We start from the raw sequence: 22,120 nt of genomic DNA, 5'->3' as shown, positions 1-22,120 counted from the left end.
AAATATTTTGTCATTAATTTCTTATAGTATTAAATACTGTAACGTTCTAGTAACCCAAGTATCTGTCAACACCTGGTGAAAGTATCATCAAAAAAATTACAGGTGTACCTTTAAAAGTGGCCATGTCCTTTCACCTGAAGTCCAGTAATAATGTTTTAATGAGGTTTATTCTGCTTAAAAAAAAAAAAAAAGCCTTTTTTTTTTTTTTAATAGGTCATTTGAATGCCGGTCTTAAAAATATACTCCGTTATGACTGACCTCTTTACATGCAGGATGAGTAGCACAGTCTTATTTATGGTTCTGTGTTTAACCTTTATTTAATCGTGCCTGATCTATTTGTGTTCACAGCTGAGATTAAAAGAGGGGATATAAATTTGGTGACACTGAAAGGCAAAAAGGAACAAAGTTTGCAACCTCCTCCTCCAGTCTGTAGAAGTCCATCCATGATGTGTCCGGGAACATCACTGTGCATTTCCCACACTCGATTGTGTGATGGAAAGATAGATTGTCCGGATGGTTCTGATGAAGTTTCATGTGTAGACACTTGTTCAAAACCTGGTAAATCTTTGCTTTTATCTTCAGTGTTAATTATATTTTAGTCCAAAGAAAAAGCAAAGCCCTGACATCTGTAATGTTGTGCCAGGTGACTTCCTGTGTAAGGACCGAAGGAAGTGTGTTGATGGGAATCTGGTGTGTGACGGCCGCTCTCACTGCCTTGACGGCTCCGATGAATTAGCATGTTACTTGGTGGCTAGAAGTTCAAAACCGGCACCATTAAAGTGTCGTGTGGGCTCTAAACCCTGTGAGGACGGCCGTGAGTGTGTGCTGTACAGTCATGTGTGTGATGGAGAGATGGACTGTAAAGATGGATCAGATGAACGCGGCTGTGAATATCGGTGTAAAGCAGGTAAAGCTCATGAAGTGAACACATAACTGTCTGGTGTAACTCAGGCGAGTGTCACTGACGATGTTTCCTCGTAGATCAGTTCCAGTGCGCTCATGGGAGGATGTGTATCGACAGAAAGCAGGTGTGTGACGGCACACCTCAGTGTCAGGATCGCTCTGATGAACTGGACTGTTTCAGTCGCTCACACGAATGCAGACATCAGTGTGATAATAAAACTCGCTGCATCCCAGAGAGCTTCCTCTGTGACGGAGAGAAAGACTGTGTGGACGCCACTGATGAACACAACTGCTGTGAGTTAACAAAAAAATCAATTTTTATCATGTTAAGTGCATTTTCATATTTATCCCAGTCAGTGAGTATTTAAAGGAGAAATAATCGCCAACATCACCAGCAGAATTACAAACAGGTCTCCCAATAAGTTTCCCCAAGAATTCCACATTTCATTAGTTTCAAACTCACATCTCTGGTTAGGTCTTTTTTTTTTTTTTTTTTTCTTCTTCAATTTTCAATCCGTTCACTCATGTGAACAATTTACCTACAAATGCTTTACTGTTTCGATATAAAGCTGGGATGGGTAAAATAATTCTCACTTCGATCCTCGCTCTCTCTCTCTCTCTCTCTCTCTCTCTCTCTCTCCCTCGCTCGATCGCCCTCTCGCTCTCTCTCATGCTGCACAGCTGAGCTGTTTATCATGTGTGTGTCAGTGCTGCTGCACAGCAGTGACTTTTTTTTTTTCGTCTCCTATTAAAACTTGATGCGATCACAAAACAATAAGGAAAAAGGGCATTTACATGCAAATGTTTAAGTTGTATGCGCAAATACATAGGCCTAGTTGCAAGTGACAACCTCAGCAAAAACTTCACTCACAATGTAATTTGTTTGCAAATGAGACCATTTTAGTTGCAGTTTGGAGCCCTGATTAAGTTTTATTTGTTTCTTGTAAAATAATTGACCTATCGTTAAGCCCCGCCCCCTTAATTACTGTTGCTGACTCAGATAAACAGAGTTGCCAACTGTTTTACAATGACAGCTGTCACTCTGAAAACCTTGTCCCAGGATGTTTTTGATAAATATAGGTCATGCGACCACCTCTCATCAAAAAGCATTCAAGTGGGACTAAAATATGCCGAGGGGAGAGAGAGACACCAATGATCTTCTCAACTGCTCTAACTATGCGTTGCAGAGTCTTTCGGCAGGACGCGTCGCAGGCGCCATACCACACAATGATGCAGCTCAAAAGGATGCTCTCTGTAGAAGGTGTACATGATAGGGCGTGGGGCTCTGGCTCTCCTCAGTTTGCGGAGGAAGTAGATGCTGATTTGATTTCTTGGCCAGTGCTGCTGTGTTTTTAGTCCAGGAGAGGTCCTCTGTGATGTGCACACCCAGGAACTTGGTGCTGCTCACTCTCTCCACAGTTGCACCATTGATGGTCAGAGGAAAGTGCAGAGTGTGTGCTCTCCTGAAGTCTATAACAATCTCCTTCATCTGCTCCACGTTCAGAGAGAGAGTGATGTCACTGCACCACCCGGCCAGGTGGCTCACCTCGCTCCTGTAGTTTGTCTCCTCTTTGTTGCTAATGAGACCCACCACAGTCATGTCATCTGCAAACTTAATAAAAAGGTTGGAGTTGTGTGAAGGTATGCAGTCATGGGTCAGCAGAGTGAAGAGGAGGGGGCTCAGCACACATCCTTGGGGGTCCCCAGTGTTCAGTGTGATGGTGCTGGATGTGTTGCTGCCGACCCATTCTGCCTGAGGTCTTCCCGTCAGAAAGTCCAACAGCCGGTTGCTCAGCGAAGTGTTGAGCCCCAGTTGGATCAGTTTGTAAATAAAATCCTGAACTAAAGTCAATGAACGGCATTCTGACGTTTGATTCCTTTTGTCCAGATGTGTGAGTGCTGAGTGGAGGGTAGTGGAGATCATCATTGGTCGAGCGGTTGGACCGATACGCAAACTGGAAGGGGTCCAGGGAGGGGGGAGGGCAGACTTGATGTGGTGCATGACTAGCCGTTCAAAGCATTTCATGAGGATTGGGGTAAGTGCAACAGGACGGTAGTCATTGAAGCAGGATGGAGATGGCTTCTTCGGGACTGAGATGATGGTGGTAGTTTTAAAACATGTGGGAACAACAGCCCGACTCAGTGAGATGTTGAAAATGTTTGAAGACATCAGTGAGTTCAGTCTCTCAGTACACGACCAGGGATGTTGTCAGGACCCGGAGCTTTGCGTGCATTGATCCTGCTGAAGGATCTCCTCACGCTGTCTGGGGTCAGCATCATCACCTGGTCGCTGGGAGGAGGTGGAGTCTTCTGTGCAGTGGTGCTGTTTTTTCGTTGCTCAAAGCGAGCGAAGAAGGTGTTCAGCTCATTTAGCAGAGTGATGTTGTTGTCACAGGTCCGTGTTGGGGGCTTGTAGTCCGTAATGGTCTGTATCCCCTGCCACAGGTTCCTAGTGTCTCTGCTGTCGCTGAATTGGTGAGCAATCCTCCTGGAGTGCTGTCTCTTAGCCTCTCTGATGCCGTGGGACAGGTTGGGCCTGGCTGTCCTCAGGGCCACCTCATCTCCAGCTCTGAAGGCAATGTTCCGTGTCTGTATGCAGGCATTCGCATGACAGTGAAGTGGTCTGAGGCTCCGAGGTGGGGGAGGGCTTTGTAAGCTCGTCTGTGTGTGTGGTGTAAACAAAGTCCAAAATGTTATTACCTCATGTTGGAAAGTTAATGTGTTGGTGTATTTTTGGAAACACACTCTAAGACAGCATGGTGGAAATCCCCAGCTATAATGAGAAAAGCATTGGGGTGTGCTGTCTGCTGCTCACTGATGTGCTGGTACAGTTCATTTAGTGCGTCGTTGCTGTTGCTGATGATGTTGAACGGGGGAATGTACACCAAAATGGGCAGTATATTTCCTCGGCAGATAGAACAGGCACTTAATAATCATAAACTCCACCAGGGGTGAGCAGTGTTTTCTGATCACAACAGTATCGCGGCACCACGTGTCATTGATGTAAACATGAAGCCCTCTGGCGAGGGTTTTTCCTCCCGCGACGAGAGCCTGGTCCGCTAGATAGCACGTCAGCTGTCGAGCGGAATAGCGCAGTCTGGAACGCTGTTGCTGAGCCATGTTTCCGTGAACACAAACACAACAGTCTCTTACAGTCCTCTCAGTTGAGCGCAAGTAAACGAATGTAGTCCAGTTTATTGTCCAACGAGCGTACGTTAGCCAGTATGATGGTGGGGATAGATGGCTTGTGTGGGTTAGCCGTTAGCCTAGCCCGGATACCTCCGCGCTTACCCCTCTTCAGCTTCCTCTCGCACTGCTTGTTGCATCTTAGTAGGAAGATGTACAGCAGAGTGAGATTAAATTAATTTACATTGAACCAATTTAATATGGAGGCACTGAAATGTAGACCTTCATTTGTGTTTTTGACGTCCACTGTACTTGACGAGAGAACAGTTAGCTATAGGTTTGTATGTTAGCATGGACTCCCTAACTTTAATGTTAGCCAGAGACACCTTGTTGAAGCACAAGATGACATTAACATTCAGTTGTAGCAGATGAAAATATTAACTATCCAAGTTAAATAATGACATGTCTTTTGAAACAAAAAAGCACTAACTGAAAAATAATGCATTACATTAACAGTACTTGCATTTTAATGCCTTGTATTTACAGGGCTTGCATTTTTAGGTCCTGAAATTTTAACATTTGTTTGTTTAAGCTGTGAATATTTCAATTAAAAATATCTCTCACCTTTTCATAATTAAAAAATAAATTCATATTCATGTTCCAGAATTCACTTCCAAAATATCCAATCGGTTTAAAAATATGATGTATAATATTCGACAGGCAAATTTCGGTCCATTTTATTTCACTTTCCAAATTAGCTTCCACAAATTCAGTGGTTAAAATTCGGCAGATAATTCGCCCTTTCACATCCGGGAGCTCTAGGAATAGCAGTAGAGCACAGAGGCATGATTTCCATCTGCTGTCAGTCGCTCACCAGCAGGTGGTGTAAGTGGCTGCTGATTAAGAACAAAGCAACCATAGATTAAGTAATACAGTCACAAAAACTGATCTGCAGAAATGGAGCAGATGCTAAACAGAAGTTTGATTATCGGGGCATGTGGAAAAGCTGATTGTGTGAATATTTGTTTCAACATCTTTGCCATTACCATAGACTGTATAAAGGCTCCTAAAACAGCCCTGTGCCATTGGCTAATCTGCGTTTAAGGGCATGAGTTTACTGATTGGTCAATTGCAACTTCTGTTTTGCTGCTATACCTTTAGGATCTTTAGGATCTGTTATGATTAGGTTACCAATTGCATGATCTTTACATCTGGAATGAGTAGAACGTTTTTTTTTTTTTTGTGTGTGGTTCTGTGTTTAACCTTTATTTAATCATGCCTGATCTATTTGTGTTCACAGCTGAGATTAAAAGAGGGGATATAAATTTGGTGACACTGAAAGGCAAAAAGGAACAAAGTTTGCAACCTCCTCCTCCAGTCTGTAGAAGTCCATCCATGATGTGTCCGGGAACATCACTGTGCATTTCCCACACTCGATTGTGTGATGGAAAGATAGATTGTCCGGATGGTTCTGATGAAGTTTCATGTGTAGACACTTGTTCAAAACCTGGTAAATCTTTGCTTTTATCTTCAGTGTTAATTATATTTTTATTCCAAAGAAAAAGCAAAGCACTGACATCTGTAATGTTGTGCCAGGTGACTTCCTGTGTAAGGACCGAAGGAAGTGTGTTGATGGGAATCTGGTGTGTGACGGCCGCTCTCACTGCCTTGACGGCTCTGATGAAGTAGCATGTTACTTGGTGGCTAGAAGTTCAAAACCGGCACCATTAAAGTGTCGTGTGGGGTCTAAACCCTGTGAGCACGGCCGTGAGTGTGTGCTGTACAGTCATGTGTGTGATGGAGAGATGGACTGTAAAGATGGATCAGATGAACGCGACTGTGGTCGTCAGTGCCAACCTGGTTAGACAAATCCCAGTACTCTAACCTTCATATCAACATTCTGGCCATTATATCCAAGTCATTGACCTCACTGTGTCCTTGTTCCTCCATCGCAGGGCAGTTCCAGTGCACTTCTGGTGGGAGGTGTATTGAAATCAATCAGGTGTGTGATGGCACTCCTCAGTGTCTGGATAAGTCAGATGAAGCCGGATGCTGGAAACCCTCAAGTAGCTGCAGCATGCGCTGTGACCGGGACACTCACTGTATTCCTGAAGTCCTCATCTGCAATGGGATCAGGGACTGTCTAGATGGCACTGATGAAGCAAACTGTGGTAAGCCAACAGCTCTCCTGATCATGCAGAATGCTTAGTTCATCTAAGAATATGTCATGAATAGGTGTAAATGGTTGAAAAACTGCCAGAGAGGGTCAAAATTGGCAATATAAAGGAACCGAGGGCTTGTGGTCTTTTTCATATTTTGACAAACATCCAACATTGTATGCGTACACCTACTGATTCTTCTCGGCACGTGTCCAGTGACGTTCCTGAAATCTCTGGGCGTTTCAGGTCTTTTAAACATCATGCACCTTGCTCAAGGTGACCCCAGTTTGTGTCTAGATGGAGAGAAACGTAATGCCCTCAATGCCACTTCATTAGTACTGCAGATGTCTCTCTTGCAATACCCAAATTCTGAAGGCTCTGACTAACAAATGGGATGCAAATCCTTTGTCCCACCTCAACTAGGAGACCCTTAGTCCTCAATCCAGCCTGCTAACAATCGCTGGCCTGTCCTGTTTGTTTGGAGAACTTCCTCTCTAAACAATCTTCCCACAGGACTGTCAGCTTCATCAACACAACCTGCTTCGTAGATTCGGACACAGAAGCAATGTTAAATTCCAGGGTAGTGGCTGCAACATCTTGAGGGATCTTCAGCTGCTGTTTGAGATCCACCAACAACTACCTGTTCCCTGCAGAAGTCTGGATAAAGAAAGAAGGTAGTCTTTGGATGTGTGGGCCAGTTCATGCTTTCTCCTGTTACTTTCAACACCCCTGTGGACTCCTCGGCCCAATTTCACCTGCCTCCTGTTTCACAGCCCACCTCTATCCCGTCTTCCCTTGGATCCTTGATTTAGCCACCTTTGGATCTTTGGTCTGAACCAGAATTGACTACAGTGGGATTGGACCAAACTTCAAAAAGTGTGACTTTATTAGTCAATCACTAGTTGCTCGTTACTTTCCAGCATTTGCTCAATATAAGTGTTATACTCCACTTTCCAAATACATAGTCTGGTGGAAGAATGAAATATTACCCAAAGCTGTAAATAACCTTGTACGGTTCCACCTGCTCCATGTTTTGTTGACAGCTGTTTCCAGACCAGCTCAGACCAGCTGTGAGAGTCCCTCGGTCCTGTGTCCGGGGACGTCAGTGTGTGTGTCTCCGGCTCAGATGTGTGACGGCACAAGAGACTGTCTCGATGGATCTGATGAAGCTTCTTGTATAGACGCATGTGCTGCTCCAGGTAAAAGAAGTCAACTTCTCTCAGCTAGAAAAGCAATACTGCTTTTGTGGTTTAAGCCTTGGTTGGTTTAGTCTGGTTTAGTTCATCTCTCACCCTGAATAGCCCAAAACCTTTCTAAAACTATCAAACTAATTTTGCGCAAACCACCTTTCTCCTTCTCCTTTTCTTCCTCTTCCTTTCACCCTAACCTTATACATTTTGGGCTTTTCTTTTTTTTTTCAACCCTTATTATTCTATTCTTCGTTGTTTATCTACTCTTTCTTCTCCTCTTCTTCTTCCTTGATCTTTCCCTCCTCCTTAGGTTTGTTCTTCCCTTTCTCCTGCTCCTACTTTACCTTCTTTGTCCTTCTCGATCCTCTAGTTCTCCTTCAACCATTGTTCTTCTCCTACTTGTTCCTCCTCTTTACCCTCTCCTGTTAGTTCTCCTCCAGCAGGTCATTATACCAAAGAGATATGTCATGACTTGTGCCTAATATACTGTGCTGTGTTCATACAGGTGACTTTCTGTGTGAGGACAGGAGGAAGTGTATTGAGGGATCTCTAGTCTGTGACGGTCGTTCTCACTGCCTTGATGGTTCTGATGAGATGGGATGTTCTACCATAGCAGATAAAACCACCACCACTGCACCCTTCAAGTGTCGTGTGGGGACTAAACCCTGTGCGGACGGCCGTGAGTGTGTGCTGTACAGTCATGTGTGTGATGGAGAGATGGACTGTAAAGATGGATCAGATGAAGAACAATGTGAACTTCAGTGCAATCCAGGTGCAATCATGCTTTCCCAATCTCAACTCTGAACCATTTTCAAACAATTTTGACTAAAAGCTTGAATACACTAACTTTTGCCCAGATTTTTGCACCTATTTACAATCTGGCCAAATAGACGCCAGCTTCCAAACCTTAGACCCAATCTCCAGATTTCATGTAAAGTCACAGTGTATGATAGTCACAGATTCTTTTGCTTTTTAATTAAATGTTTTTTTTTTTTTTTTTTTAAATAAACTTAAGGATAATTCCATCGAGTTGGAAAATATCCAAATACCAACAATTTTAGAATGTCATTCAGAATGTTAGTATTTTATGAATATCACTAAATAATACATATATGATGTTTAAAGAGTCTTGACTTACACTTATCTGTTTCCAGGGATGTTTCAGTGTGTTCAGGGGAAGAAGTGTATTGACTTCCGGCAGGTGTGTGATGGTACTCCTCAGTGTCCTGATCATTCGGATGAAGCGGGCTGCTGGAAGCCCACCAAGAGCTGCAGCATCCGCTGCGATGGGAACAGCCGCTGTATCCCAGAGGTGTTCGTCTGTAACGGGATGAGGGACTGCTGGGATGGCTCAGATGAGGCAGACTGTGGTGAGTTTGCTCTAGAAGCATCAGAAATTACACATTTGCTTTTACATATAGGATAAAAAAAAATGATTAGAAGGTTAATTTGAAGTTAAATTTTTTTTTTTTTTTTTTTTTTTTTTTTTTTTTTAGCTATGCCCACTCCACCATCACCTTGTAAAAGCCCATACGTGGCTTGTCAAGGGACATCTCTGTGCATCCTGCAGCGATATCTCTGCGATGGGAGAAAAGACTGTCCTGATGGCTCTGATGAGAGACCGTGTCTTCGCAACTGCCCATATCGCAGTAATGAACACCGTTTTTTTTTTTACTGGTAACATTCTTTGCTTGGGATGAGGTTCTTGCTGTCTTACAGCTTCGCAATTACGTTTTCTTCCAGGTGATTTCATGTGTAAAGACAGGAGGAAGTGTGTGGCGAGGGATCTGGTGTGTGACGGTCGTTCTCACTGCCTTGACCGTTCGGATGAGATGGGATGTCCCACTACAGCACCTAAAACATCAACCACAGTGCTGTTAAAGTGTCGTGTGGGCTCTAAACCCTGTGCGGACGGCCGTGAGTGTGTGCTGTACAGTCATGTGTGTGATGGAGAGATGGACTGTAAAGATGGATCAGACGAACGCGACTGCGATTTTAATTGTAAAGCAGGTAGTTTAACCAGAGATCATTTTATACAGACAAACAAACCCGTTATAATCAAAAGGATAATTTATGTTTAAGTTAATAATAGTGTTAGTTGTTTGAGCAGTTTTTTTATTTGTACTTATTTCTGTATTTTCATATGTATTTGTCTTTATGTATGTATGTGTATATATGTACGTGTAGATAGTGTATGTTTTTATATATATATATTTGTTTTCGAACTGTTAATGTTTATTATTTATTTATTAATTTACAATAGTTGTATCACAGTGGCAGAGAAGTTATACCTTTCATATGATATTTTTGAAGAGAGACTTGGTAAAAACTGTGTCCTGATTATTACGGATTTCAAATCTCTGGCTTGGTGGTGGTGGTGTTCCTCAGGGGAATTTCAGTGTGCCCATGGGAGGAAATGCATAGACTCAAAACTAGTGTGCGATGGCAAACCGCAGTGTCAGGATTTTTCAGATGAGAGGGACTGCTTCATTCGCAGCAAGAGCTGCAGCCATCGCTGTGACAATAAAACCCGCTGCATCCCAGAAAACTTTCTCTGTGACGGAGAGAAAGACTGTGTGGACGGCACGGATGAATCTGACTGCGGTGGGAATCGTTCCTTCTGTGCTACATGTGATTTTTGATTTTACACATTTAATGAAATTAATCAATTTTACTGGTTTGGTCTTCAGGGTACCCCACAAAGGTGGTGAAGTGTGAGAGTCCTGCGGTGTTGTGTCGTGACGGGTCACTGTGCATCCCTCACACCAGTCTCTGTGATGGGAAGAGAGACTGTCCTGATGGATATGATGAAACCTTTTGCTTTGACCATTGTCCAAATGCAGGTACTCAGTTCAATTCCTTAATTGTTCAAAATATGGCTATATTAAAGCATGTGTAGACACAATTCTATTTTTTTTTTTCTTATAGGTGACTTCCTGTGTGCGGACAGGAGGAAGTGTGTGGCGAGGGATCTGGTGTGTGACGGTCGCTCTCACTGCACTGACGGCTCAGATGAGACGGGATGTCCCACCACTGCTCCTGAAACCGTCTCCACAGCATTAAAGTGTCGTGTGGGCTCTAAACCCTGTGAGGACGGCCGTGAGTGTGTGCTGTACAGTCATGTGTGTGATGGAGAGATGGACTGTAAAGATGGATCAGATGAACGCGGCTGTGAATATCGGTGTAAAGCAGGTAAAGCTCATGAAGTGAACACATAACTGTCTGGTGTAACTCAGGCGAGTGTCACTGACGATGTTTCCTCGTAGATCAGTTCCAGTGCGCTCATGGGAGGATGTGTATCGACAGAAAGCAGGTGTGTGACGGCACACCTCAGTGTCAGGATCGCTCTGATGAACTGGACTGTTTCAGTCGCTCACACGAATGCAGACATCAGTGTGATAATAAAACTCGCTGCATCCCAGAGAGCTTCCTCTGTGACGGAGAGAAAGACTGCGTGGACGCCACTGACGAAGACAACTGTGGTAAGTGTTTTAACTTCTTGGTTATGGAAATTAAATGCAAAGCTTAAGTTTTAAACTTTTCTGTTTAAGAAAATAAAAATAAAATTTACAATATTTTATATATATATATATATATATAATAAAACTTAACTGTACTCACTCAATGATTTGTTTTGTAGCTCCCATCACTGGCCCATCCGTCACTGAGCAGCCAGTCTGCTTGAGCCCTTCTGTATTTTGTCATGAAACCTCAAAATGCATCTCACAGTCCCAGCTGTGTGATGGAAAGACGGACTGTCCCAGTGGAGCCGATGAGCAGTCTTGTATATATTCATGTCCAGATCTAGGTAACATATGGAATCTGTCCTTTTCTTAAATGTTATATTTATAAGTAAAATCTGAATTGATGAAATGATGACACTGTACTCCAATCAGGCCAGTTTCTGTGCAAGGACAGACGGAAGTGTGTCGAGAGCGCTCTGGTGTGTGACGGTCATCCACACTGTGCTGACGGCTCAGATGAGAAACAGTGCCCCACCTGTGCTTTGCTTTGTGACCAGAAGAGTGTTTGCCTGACGAGTCAGCAGATCTGTGACCGAAAACCAGACTGTAGAGACGGTTCAGATGAGAACATCTGCTGTAAGTGCCTGTGCATGCATAAATATCTTTTAGTATTATTATTATTATAACTTTTTTTTAGTGAGTGACATGAGATGAGTTGTATGATTACAATTTTTGGTGAACTATATAGGTTTAATTGCAACTTTCCAATCTTTTTTTTCTTCAGACACAAGTCGTGTGGCTGCGAGTGCTGCATTACCGCTGAAATGTCCCTTGGGATCCAAACCTTGTAGTGATGGGAAAGAGTGTGTCCTGTACAGCCATGTGTGTGATGGAGAGAAAGATTGCAAAGATGGGTCTGATGAGAGGAACTGTGAGCGTAAATGTAAAAAAGGTACAGTAGAAATACAATTTATCCTTATTCGATGAGGAATTAAACTGGACTTTTTTTAGATATATTATTTATTCAACCTTCTAGGCCAGTTCCAATGCGCTCACGGCAAGAAGTGTATAGACATGAAGCTTGTGTGTGACGGCACACCTCAGTGTCAGGACCGATCAGATGAAATCAACTGCATGAAGCTCTCCGAGGAGTGCAGGCACCCGTGTGACAATAAAACCCGCTGCGTTCCTGAGACCTTCCTCTGTGACGGAGAGAGAGACTGTGCGGATGGCACTGATGAAGACAACTGTGGTAGGTCAACGGCAGGAAGTGTTTATAGTAGCACATTAATGGATCCGGATCAGGGTTCAGTCTCAAAGACCCCAGAGTTGATGAGTATTAGATCACAGGGCTGCGGAAAAAACATTTGACTCAGTCTCTCAACCAGACTAACATAACTAGCCATTCAGAATGTTTTGCTCTTATAAACATGAGATGTGCATAATAGTATCCAATTGCAGCCCCGATGAATGATCCTGTTCACACATGAACTTTACCAATGAAGACTGTATGTGTGAAAGGGGCTAAACTCTTCCTCTGTATATGCTGTGAATTTGAATTAACGTTTATCTGGAAAAACGGTGTGCATTAACTCACTAGATTCGTAATGTAAAACATTTATAAACCTTTGCCAACACAAGATAATATATCAACCCATGTCTAAATATGCGATGAATTGTACATCACAATTTCAAAATAAGTTTCTGCATGTGGCCAAATATTGAAACTAGATGGATGTAAATATATTTTGTTTAATCGTGCTGTAAAGTGAAACGTCACCAGGCCGTTGGCGCCCTCTGCAGATGTTTTAATGCATAATGTACTTAAAGGGTACATAACATAGTTTCACCTAATCTTGTGTTAATCTTGAGTACCTATAGAGTAGTACTGCATCCTTCATATATTCAAAAAGTCTTTAGTTTTATCATATTTGTAAAAGAAAAATACAGCTTTTCGTTTCTTTCTGGAAAAAGCCGAGCTCCTGGAGGCATGCGGTGGGCGGAGCTATAACACTGATGTTTGGTGTTGTTCCCATTAACATATATTCACTTATGTGCTGATTTCCAACAAAAGACAAAAATCTGATGCAATTGTACTTACACAGGGACGGCTCCATGTTTTAATAGCAAACGATGTGCAAATCCAGCGTTGACTTTGGCCTTGTTTATAAAACATTTGTCACTCAAATGACCAGAACACACAAACGCACATGATGCGCTCAGTGGATGCAGTTTGTTTTTCCGGGCAGCAGTGGTTCATGTATCAGGTTCTTTGGGAAGCTGAAAACGGTAAACTTTCCCTCACATCCAAAAATGCACTTATTTGGAGGCATTCTCGAACAAATCCCATGCAGCGCTGCTGACGATTTTGAAGCGCGTTGATGTGCGCAGTATCACTCTCCTCTGGTTAACGTGTGGGCAGGCGTGCTTTTCTGGGAGAAATGCTCATATAAGGACTGTTCTCGTCTACGTCATTAGATCCACGATCGAAAAAAAAAACTGCCGAAACTTGTACCAACCCTGAAGTAAGATTCTCAGTACAGAAATTGTCATTCTTCGAAATTATTTTTTTAGCATATAACTGTTTAGCATGAGAATCCATCTCTTTAACACTGTGAACAACTCTGAATACACGAAACACCATTGTACCCTCCCTTTAAGTTGTTTGTTCATATTTTATTTATTTATTATATATATATATGCGCGCAAATAACATAATGTATTTTAAGTGTTCAGTGCAATCATGTAATTTCTTGGTTTTGATATTTTCAGTCAGTCATTGTTAGTTTATATATAAATAGTTATACTGAAGCCTGGTTTCACTTTTTTTTGTTACAGAAAAAGACCTGATTACTCAGTCGTCAAAATAATCAGTAGATTACTGGATTACCAAAATAATCATTGTACAGCCCTAGATATAAATAAATATTTCTAAATACAACTGCATTGTTTTACTTTTTGTAATTAAGAGACAAATATTGTCATTTAAACGGTTATGTCATGTTCTAGTGAACCAAGTATCTGTATTTTGTCTCCTCTCGTGAGCCAAGTGTATTGTCAAACCCTAGTGTCGATTAACGAAGATATATCTCATGATTTTCCAATTGTATGACACCGCTTTCATTCTTCAGATGAACCATATATTCATGAAAAAGAAAAATCAGTTTGAATAAAGAAAGCAATAGCTTTGTCATAGTATCCTTTCAAATGTTATAGTTGTTAGTCATTGCAGTCAGTGGTGTTGGCTCTGATAAAAGGCTTGTTGTTGGTGGTGGTGATGAGCTAGTTAAAGTGTACCTTTTTAAATTGAAATCATCTGGTTCGAATCAATAGATCGGACATTGTCATCTTTTTAATACTTAGTTCAGCTTGGACTGTTGTACTCACACATGGGCTTTGTTCGTCCTGCAGTTGTAGAGCCCTGTTCTGGAGAGCGGTTCCAGTGCAGTAACGGTCAGTGTGTGGCGCTGGCTCTCCGCTGTGATGGGCACGCTGACTGTCGTGATCACTCGGATGAGAAGGGCTGTCCTCAGCCCCCACACTGTCCCATGGAGCAGCGCTGCCCCCACACACACGAGTGTCTGCTGAAAGAATGGCTCTGTGATGGAGACCAGGACTGCAGTGATGGGTTTGATGAGAGGGTGAGGAACCACACTGATCCATCTACGAGAACCTACTGCTTTTGTTGTTGTTGTTTTTTTTGCCATTGTTTCATATGTGAGATTTGTGTTTTAGTGTTTCTTTTTTTGGGTTGTGTTTGTGGTGTTTTTGTATATTGTTTTTGCAGTGTAATGGTTTGTTTGTGGTATTTTTGTTTGGTGTTTGTGGTTCGTTATTGGTGTTTTGCTTGGTGCCTGTGGAGTATTGTTTGGTGGTGTTTGTGTTAATTAGTAGCGTTTTTTTTTTTTTTAATGCAGTTTCTCTAAAACAAGTGTATTTCAAACAAAGTAGTCCTAAGAAGACATGTTTTCCGAAGGTTACACATGATTGCAAGGTATCCGTCTGCCCCATACACCCTCTTCTCTCCCTGTGTAGAACTGCGAGGTGACTGCACTGAAGTGTGGAGAGTTCCAGTGGTCGTGTGCATCTAAAACTCAATGCATTGCGATGACATGGAGGTGTGACGGCGTAAAGGACTGTAAAGATGAGAGTGATGAATCTGGATGTGAGTGGGGCATCTGAAATCCGCTCTAAAACTCCGTATTAGAATCTGTTCAATAATACTAATGTGCTTGTTTTGTAGGTGGTCAAGTGAAATGCCCGACACACTTGTTCCAGTGTGGAAGTGGGGAGTGTGTGGAGCCAGATCTGGTGTGTAATGGGGCGTCTGACTGTGCAGACGGCTCTGATGAGGGTGTGGGGTGTCTGAAGAACAACTGCTCCAGTCCCAGCCGCCCATCATGCCAGCACTACTGCATCAACACTCCACACGGAGCAGTTAAACATTCACTTATTGCTTTATTATAACCTTAATTTGCAAGATTTAGTGGAACGCAAAAAACTGTGTGTTAAAACATCCTCTTGTGTTTCCAGAGATGTGGCTGTAAGACTGGTTTCAGGCTTCAGTCTGACGGTTTAACCTGCGATGACATAGATGAATGTAAAGAGATTCAGCCTGCTGCCTGCAGTCACAAGTGCCTCAACACACTGGGCTCCTACCTGTGCCAGTGCCACCCTGAGTTTATACTGGAGCCGGACGGGCGCAGCTGCAAGACTGCAGGTATCGGTCTAAAGCAGCTAGCTAGCCTAGCATAGCCAAACTTTTGATTATCACTGCAATATCTGATTCACTTTGCTGCTGTGTCCTGTCAAGTATTACCAGGAAGTACAGTAACTTTCTTTTCTTTTTTTGAAAGTGATCAACCACAATTACACTTGCTTGCCTTTTTTAAGGGATGGTCTCACCTGAAATGTTACAATAATATATTTAAAATGAATTAAAATAACTGCACACATGGGTGATGCACACAGGAGATGCTGAAAATGTACATAAACCGTATCTACTTGCAATCCAATAGTATTTATATTCTGACTATTATTCTTCTCTCTTAATATTATTGTTCTTATGATTTAAGTCATGTTTTCTGTGTGCAGAGGAACCCAGTCTTTTGATCTCTGAACAGTATGAGCTGTTAAATGTGGGTCTGCGAAGCTCCAGTATTCAAGCCCTCATCGCACCGGGACGGATGGCCATCTTCTCTCTGGACTACGACCGGAGAGAGCAGAGGGTGTACTGGGTCAGTCTGGAGGACCAGAGCATCAAATACGCCTTTCACAGAGAAAAGGACAACACTGGAACGATCGTCAAAGGTAAAAATACATAAAGAAATAAACGTAGATACAATTATTTTATATTACGCTGTGTGTGTGTGTGTGTGTGTGTGGGGTTTTTTTTTTTTTTTTTTTATTAGTGTAAAGGTGCTTTATTGTGGAGTGAAGTATGGCCTCAATTAGAAGTAACATTTGCTTGATGTTAAATGCATTTTGGAAGTTGTTTGGAATATAGGTTAAAAATAAAAATGCTAATTATGGAAATATATTTTAGAAAGCCTTCGGCTTACCAGAAAAAAAGGTTTGGAAATCCCTGCTCTAACCAAATGTTGCACGTTCAGGAGTGAAGTCAGACTCCATTGCGGTCGACTGGATGGGAAGGAACCTTTACTGGGTGGACGGTGTTGCTGGGCAGATTCTAGCTGTGAGATTGACCAGCAGTATTGTAAAGGCGCAAAACTACGTAATCGTTGTGGAAGAGGATTTGCATCAGCCTCGCTCGCTTGTGCTGCTGCCTCAGAAGGGGTAAGAAGCCCCTTTTACAGGAGTTTAGAGTCTCGGAGTACGGATGCAGATGAATGTTTCCTGATGCTGTCTGCAGGGTAATGTTCTGGTCCGAGATCGGAGGTCAGGCACAGATCGAGCGCTCGGGCATGGACGGCTCCGACAGGAAGGTGGTGGTCAGCCGCGGTCTGGAGCGGCCGGTCAGCGTGACGGTGGACATACTGACTGACAGACTATACTGGACTGACGAGAAGCTCCGGTGTATAGGCTCGGCGACGCTGGATGGAGAAAACATAAAGGTAATACAGAATGCTACAAGAGGGCACAAACAATAAATAGATCAATTTACGTTTTTGAATCATTTTTGTGTTTTCAGTTGCTGCAGCTGTCGGAGATGCCCAGTCTGTTCTCTGTGGCGGTGTTTAATGACATGGTCTACTGGTCCGACACGCACAGACGATCTGTTCAAGGGGCCAATAAACTGACGGGCAAGAACCGCAAAGTTCTTCTCAAGAGACCCGGACAGCCCTTCGACCTCAAAGTGAGGACACATGCTGTACACGTTACTGAATGTCGTCGCAGTCGTCTTCTACATCTGCCGTTCCTGATCGTTTCCCCGTCCCGTCCTGTTCTAGGTTGTGCACGCGCTCTTGCAGCCCAATGTGTCCGGCCCGTGTGAGACGCTCCGGTGCTCTCACGTGTGTTTGCTGGCTCCGGGGCCCAGGGCGGTCTGTCGCTGTCCGGCGGGGCTTCTCTTAGCCTCGGACGGCTTCACCTGCACCACACCTGTGGACTCCTCCTCCTCTTTCCTTATGCTGCTGTCTCCAACCATGATTACACAGGTGCTCCACTCCAGAACTAACATTTAATGGCTTTTCCTGATTACAGAGTAAAACCTTTGGCATCACACTGCATTATATTCTTAAGTATTTGATGGTTTTAAATTCAACATGAAATCTAAATTGACCTTATTTACTTGTATGCACATTCCTAGTCTTGCTGTGCATAATTAATCAATAATGTGGAATATTTAATTCATTTTGTTTTTCCATCCTTTCTGGCTGACATTACCTAGTTAACCAAAAGCCAAAATTGTTTATTTATAAATTGGCAACTAACAAATGAACTATGATGTAATTAAATTATAATTCAGTTTATTACATTTTAATTACATAAATGTGTAATTTGAATTATTTTGAATTGCAAATGTAATCATTTTGTTTATAAAGGTATGTATGATTAATGTTAGAATTAAATTAAACAATGTCTTAATCGTATTAATTTAAATCTAATTACATTTATTCATAGTCAAATGTAATTATTTGTAATGGTATATCATTTAATATTTTCTTTTCTGTTTAAATGTCATTTATAATTGTATTGTGTGTGTGTGTGTGTGTGTGTGTGTGTGTGTGTTATCTGTGTGTGTGTGTGTGTGTATATATATATAACTACTTCTAAATTATGTATAATATTGTTATTAAATCAAATTAAATTATATTGAGAAAAAAAACATTCAACTTTTTTCTCATTGAATAAATTTCTAAAATAAAATGGTAAATAGATTTAAAAATGATTTTAAAAAGTGCAAAGTGGAGTTCTAATTTATACATGATTTTTAGTTTATTTGTAAAAAATAAGAAAAATTAAATGGGTTACATTAAGTCACCTGGAATGGAAGTTTGGCCAATCTGTAAAAATGTATAATGTGCGAACAATTATTCTAAACCATTATTTTATAATAAATTAAGAATTTTATTTAATTTTTTTTCCAAAATGCCATCGATTAAGCTTCAGTTTTCCTAACCCCTCAATGATAAGCCGTTGTCCCCCGCTCAGATCTTCACTAAGAGCCTCCAGGCAGGATTGGGGCTGAAGACGTGGCCGGAGCACCGTGCTCTGACTCTGCCGGCCGTGAATCAAGCTTCAGACTTCGATCTGCTCCTCAAGGACCGCACCGTCTCTGTAGCTGACGCCGGACGAGGATCTGTAGCTCAGCTCAAACTCAGCAGCTCTGGGTTTACACCCATCGGTCACGTGCTTCAGCTCAAAGGAGACCTGCTGACCGCTCTGGCTGTGGACTGGGTCACCCGAAACCTCTACTGGAGCAGCGTCAAGAGCCCCCAGCTGTACGTCACGTCCCCAGGTGGGAAATACACCAGCCTGGTGCTGCAAGCTGAGCTGGAGGGAACGGTCTCCATCGCCCTGCACCCTCCCACGGGCCGCCTGTGCTTCACCGCAGTGAGACGGAGGGCAGCCCAAACTCTGCCTCAGGTGGACTGCGCTCACATGGACGGGAACAATCGCACGCTGCTGTGGAGCAAAGCAAAGATGCCCGCTTCACTCGCCTTTTCTGAGAAGGGAACAACGCTGTATTGGGCAGATGTTGGTGCGTTAAAAAACAAACATTTAATTACACTTTCCACATTTGGGTACAGATTGATGTCCCAATATTAAAACAAAAATATATAATTTTATACACTTTAAGAAAACAAGAACACTTATTAGTACTAGTATAATCTATATTATATATGAGATAAAAATTTAAAACACTAGTGTGTGTGTATGTATGTGTGTGTGTGTGTGTGTGTGTGTGTGTGCATATATATATATATATATATATATATATATATATATATATATATATATATATATATATATATATATATATATATATATATATATATATATATATATATATATATATATATATATATATATATATATATATATATATATATATATATATATATATATATATATATATATATATAAATAAATGTCTGTTTGTTTGGGAGATAGTCTTCTATATTTGTTGTATTTATATATTATTTATAATTTGTATTTATATTATAAAGTTTATTTATATTATTATTCTTATTATAAAATAAAATTTTATTTATTTGGAATAATAATAATTCTTATAAAAGCACTAATACATTTTATGTTATATTTTGTACATTTATTCATTTATTTGGGGAAATACACTTGTAGTAGTATTTTTACTTATTGTACAAAATGCATTTAATTTGAAAAATAAAAATGTATTATTATTATTATTATTATTATTATTATTATTATTATTAGGAAAACGTTTTTTGTTTCTTGAAAAATACACATTTATGAATATTATCATTAATATTAAAAACACTAATACGGTTTATTGTCATCTGAGAAAGTTGATCTAGGACTACAAACTAATATTTGGTCTTTAGCTAGCTTTGTTAAATCAGGCTAACTCTTACTTGTAAACTAATCGTTTTGCTTTTTTTTTTGATAGTTTTTGTGTTGAACATCTAATGTCTTATCTAATGTTGTGAAAATGATCTCTTCCAAACCAATCAATAATGCTAACTGATTTTATTTTTATTTTATCCAAGGGAATGAAATGATTAGCTCTATTAACATGGACGGCTCTGATTATAAGGAGTACAGCACCGGATCCCCCTTCATTCTGTCTTTTGCTCGTGTTGAGAACATCTTCTTCTGGATCACTCTGGACAACGGTAACCATCTCAGACCTCCAGAAAGCTAGTTTCCACTGAATGATGTTTTGTGTAGAACCGCTAGATGGCATGAAGCCATCGACTTCCTGTCTTTCAACCTTAAAATATTCTATCAGTTAAAACTTGATCTTCGTCTTTTTTAGGTACTGCTCAAGTGTGGTACACGGATGGTTTCCAGCCCAAACACATGTGGTTTGAGGTGAAGGCTAATGTCATTGAGCTGAAGGCCTACAGCAGGTCCAGTCAGAAAGGTGTGTGTGTGTTTGTGTGTGTGGAGGGAAGCCGTGCAGCACGGACTCACTCGCCGCTCCTCAGCTTGACTCTTACTGCTCTGTTTTGTACAGTATGTACCGTATTTTTCGGAATATAAGTCGCACTGGACTATAAGTCCAAGAGAAAACATTACCGTCTCCCGCCGCTAGAGGGCGCTCTGTTTTCAGTGTAGACTACAGGAGCAGTGAGCAGCATAGAGCGCCCTCTCACGGCTGGAGACGGTAATGTTTTCTCTTGGTTCATTTCTCTCCGTTCATGTAAAATTTGCACCTGACAATAAGTCACAGGACCAGCCAAACTATGAAAAAAGAAAAATGTGACTTATAGTCCGGAAAATACGGTAGTATGCATGTTGTTTTTGGTGCATGAATGTCCTGTATATTTGAAATGCCCAAATCACCGAATACATTTACCAAAATGCACCCTACACAAAGTACACTGCACCTAGTACTGTTTCCCACTGTGTGTTTGATTTGGCCTTACCTTTCCAGTCTGATGAATAAACCAAAGTGATTGCAGAATTATTATTATTACTATTAACAAATTCATTGGTCTGACTTTTGGTATAGGTACATAATTGAATTAAAATATTTAAATGTTAATCTGATTATTATATATTTTTTTACTTGTTTCTTTTATCTTTAAATAAAAATAAAAATAATTCTATGTAAATTTTCTATATTAATTTTTTTTGTTGTTGTTTTATCTCTCTCACTTTTATGTATTGTATTTTTATAGTTTATTCCTTTTTTGTAGGTTTTGTTTATCTATATCATTCATTTGATCTTATTTTAATCTTTTGTATTTGGTTATTTTTTTTTATAAAATATATACATTTTTTATTTAATATACAGTATTTGTTTTTTGTTTCTCTCAACCTTTTTATTTCAACCTTTTAGTCATTTGTTTGTAACTATTTTCTTTTACTTGTAATTTGATCTAATTTAACTATGCATGCGTTTATTTTTATCATATTCTATTACTTATTTTTGTATGCATGTTTTTTTATTATTTCTATTTAACTTATTTTATATTTATGAATAAGATAAAAAAATTAATAAAATAACAAGCAAATATTATTTGTTTATATATTTCATATATATTCATTCAGTATGATATAAAATTTTAAAAAAAGAAAAAAAAATTCCCCATGTTTCACAGTGTGTTAGTCTGAAGACCGGTTGCATCTCTGTGACAGAGTGAACTGAACAAGGGAGAATAACAGTGGTTTTCTCTTCCTGACCAGGGACCAATGTCTGTTCTGAAAACAACGGGGGCTGCAGTCACCTGTGTCTGGCGTATCCAGGTGGACGCTCGTGTCGCTGCGCACAGGACTACCTCTCTGTCAACAAAACCAAATGTGTTTCCAACCTCAAGTGTCCCATGGGCAGTAAAGCATGCAGAGACGGCCTCAAGTGCATCGCTCTGGCCAAGTTCTGTGACCAGATCCCAGACTGTCTGGACGGCTCGGATGAGGAGTGTGAGTGATTCTTCATTCTTCTGCACGACTGTCGTTCTCAGATTTCTATTTTGCAATATTATAGATTAGTTTAAAGACTCACTGCAACAGTGTTAATGTGTCCTGAGTAACTGCTAGGCAGTTGTTAGTACATAGCCAGTAAGCGATGCTTGAGCGTTCTTATTGGTTGCAAAGGTGTTCTAGATGGTTTCTTGGGCATTGCTAGGAGAAAGGAGAATTTTTTTTTTTTTAATGTTATCTGACC

At 41.0% G+C, this 22,120-nt stretch overlaps 1 protein-coding gene across 3 annotated transcripts in view; it reads left to right on the top strand.

The window, feature by feature from the left end:
- LOC113079526 (low-density lipoprotein receptor-related protein 2-like) overlaps positions 1–22,120 on the top strand; it is a 33,288-nt gene that overhangs the window by 7,180 nt on the left and 3,988 nt on the right. For 2 of the 3 annotated variants that reach the window (XM_026251761.1, XM_026251759.1), the window contains 32 exons: positions 349–558; positions 644–907; positions 982–1,197; positions 5,330–5,539; positions 5,626–5,889; positions 5,985–6,200; positions 7,232–7,387; positions 7,884–8,150; positions 8,533–8,748; positions 8,875–9,027; positions 9,122–9,388; positions 9,767–9,982; positions 10,069–10,221; positions 10,307–10,570; positions 10,645–10,860; positions 11,019–11,186; positions 11,275–11,478; positions 11,627–11,794; positions 11,879–12,094; positions 14,254–14,483; positions 14,878–15,007; positions 15,086–15,279; positions 15,376–15,562; positions 15,937–16,152; positions 16,455–16,638; positions 16,715–16,916; positions 16,994–17,158; positions 17,253–17,459; positions 18,457–19,006; positions 19,998–20,123; positions 20,267–20,374; positions 21,643–21,876. In XM_026251761.1, the coding sequence (XP_026107546.1) occupies positions 349–558; positions 644–907; positions 982–1,197; positions 5,330–5,539; positions 5,626–5,889; positions 5,985–6,200; positions 7,232–7,387; positions 7,884–8,150; positions 8,533–8,748; positions 8,875–9,027; positions 9,122–9,388; positions 9,767–9,982; positions 10,069–10,221; positions 10,307–10,570; positions 10,645–10,860; positions 11,019–11,186; positions 11,275–11,478; positions 11,627–11,794; positions 11,879–12,094; positions 14,254–14,483; positions 14,878–15,007; positions 15,086–15,279; positions 15,376–15,562; positions 15,937–16,152; positions 16,455–16,638; positions 16,715–16,916; positions 16,994–17,158; positions 17,253–17,459; positions 18,457–19,006; positions 19,998–20,123; positions 20,267–20,374; positions 21,643–21,876 (6,777 nt within the window). The remainder of the gene's footprint in view (positions 1–348; positions 559–643; positions 908–981; positions 1,198–5,329; positions 5,540–5,625; positions 5,890–5,984; positions 6,201–7,231; positions 7,388–7,883; positions 8,151–8,532; positions 8,749–8,874; positions 9,028–9,121; positions 9,389–9,766; positions 9,983–10,068; positions 10,222–10,306; positions 10,571–10,644; positions 10,861–11,018; positions 11,187–11,274; positions 11,479–11,626; positions 11,795–11,878; positions 12,095–14,253; positions 14,484–14,877; positions 15,008–15,085; positions 15,280–15,375; positions 15,563–15,936; positions 16,153–16,454; positions 16,639–16,714; positions 16,917–16,993; positions 17,159–17,252; positions 17,460–18,456; positions 19,007–19,997; positions 20,124–20,266; positions 20,375–21,642; positions 21,877–22,120) is intronic. The other variant, XM_026251762.1, reaches the window with a different exon arrangement.

This window comes from Carassius auratus, unplaced genomic scaffold (genome assembly GCF_003368295.1).
Source record: "Carassius auratus strain Wakin unplaced genomic scaffold, ASM336829v1 scaf_tig00028483, whole genome shotgun sequence".
NCBI classification, from domain to species: domain Eukaryota; kingdom Metazoa; phylum Chordata; class Actinopteri; order Cypriniformes; family Cyprinidae; genus Carassius; species Carassius auratus.
Note: the sequence above shows the minus strand (reverse complement) of the source record. Positions and strands in the feature narration are given on the sequence as shown.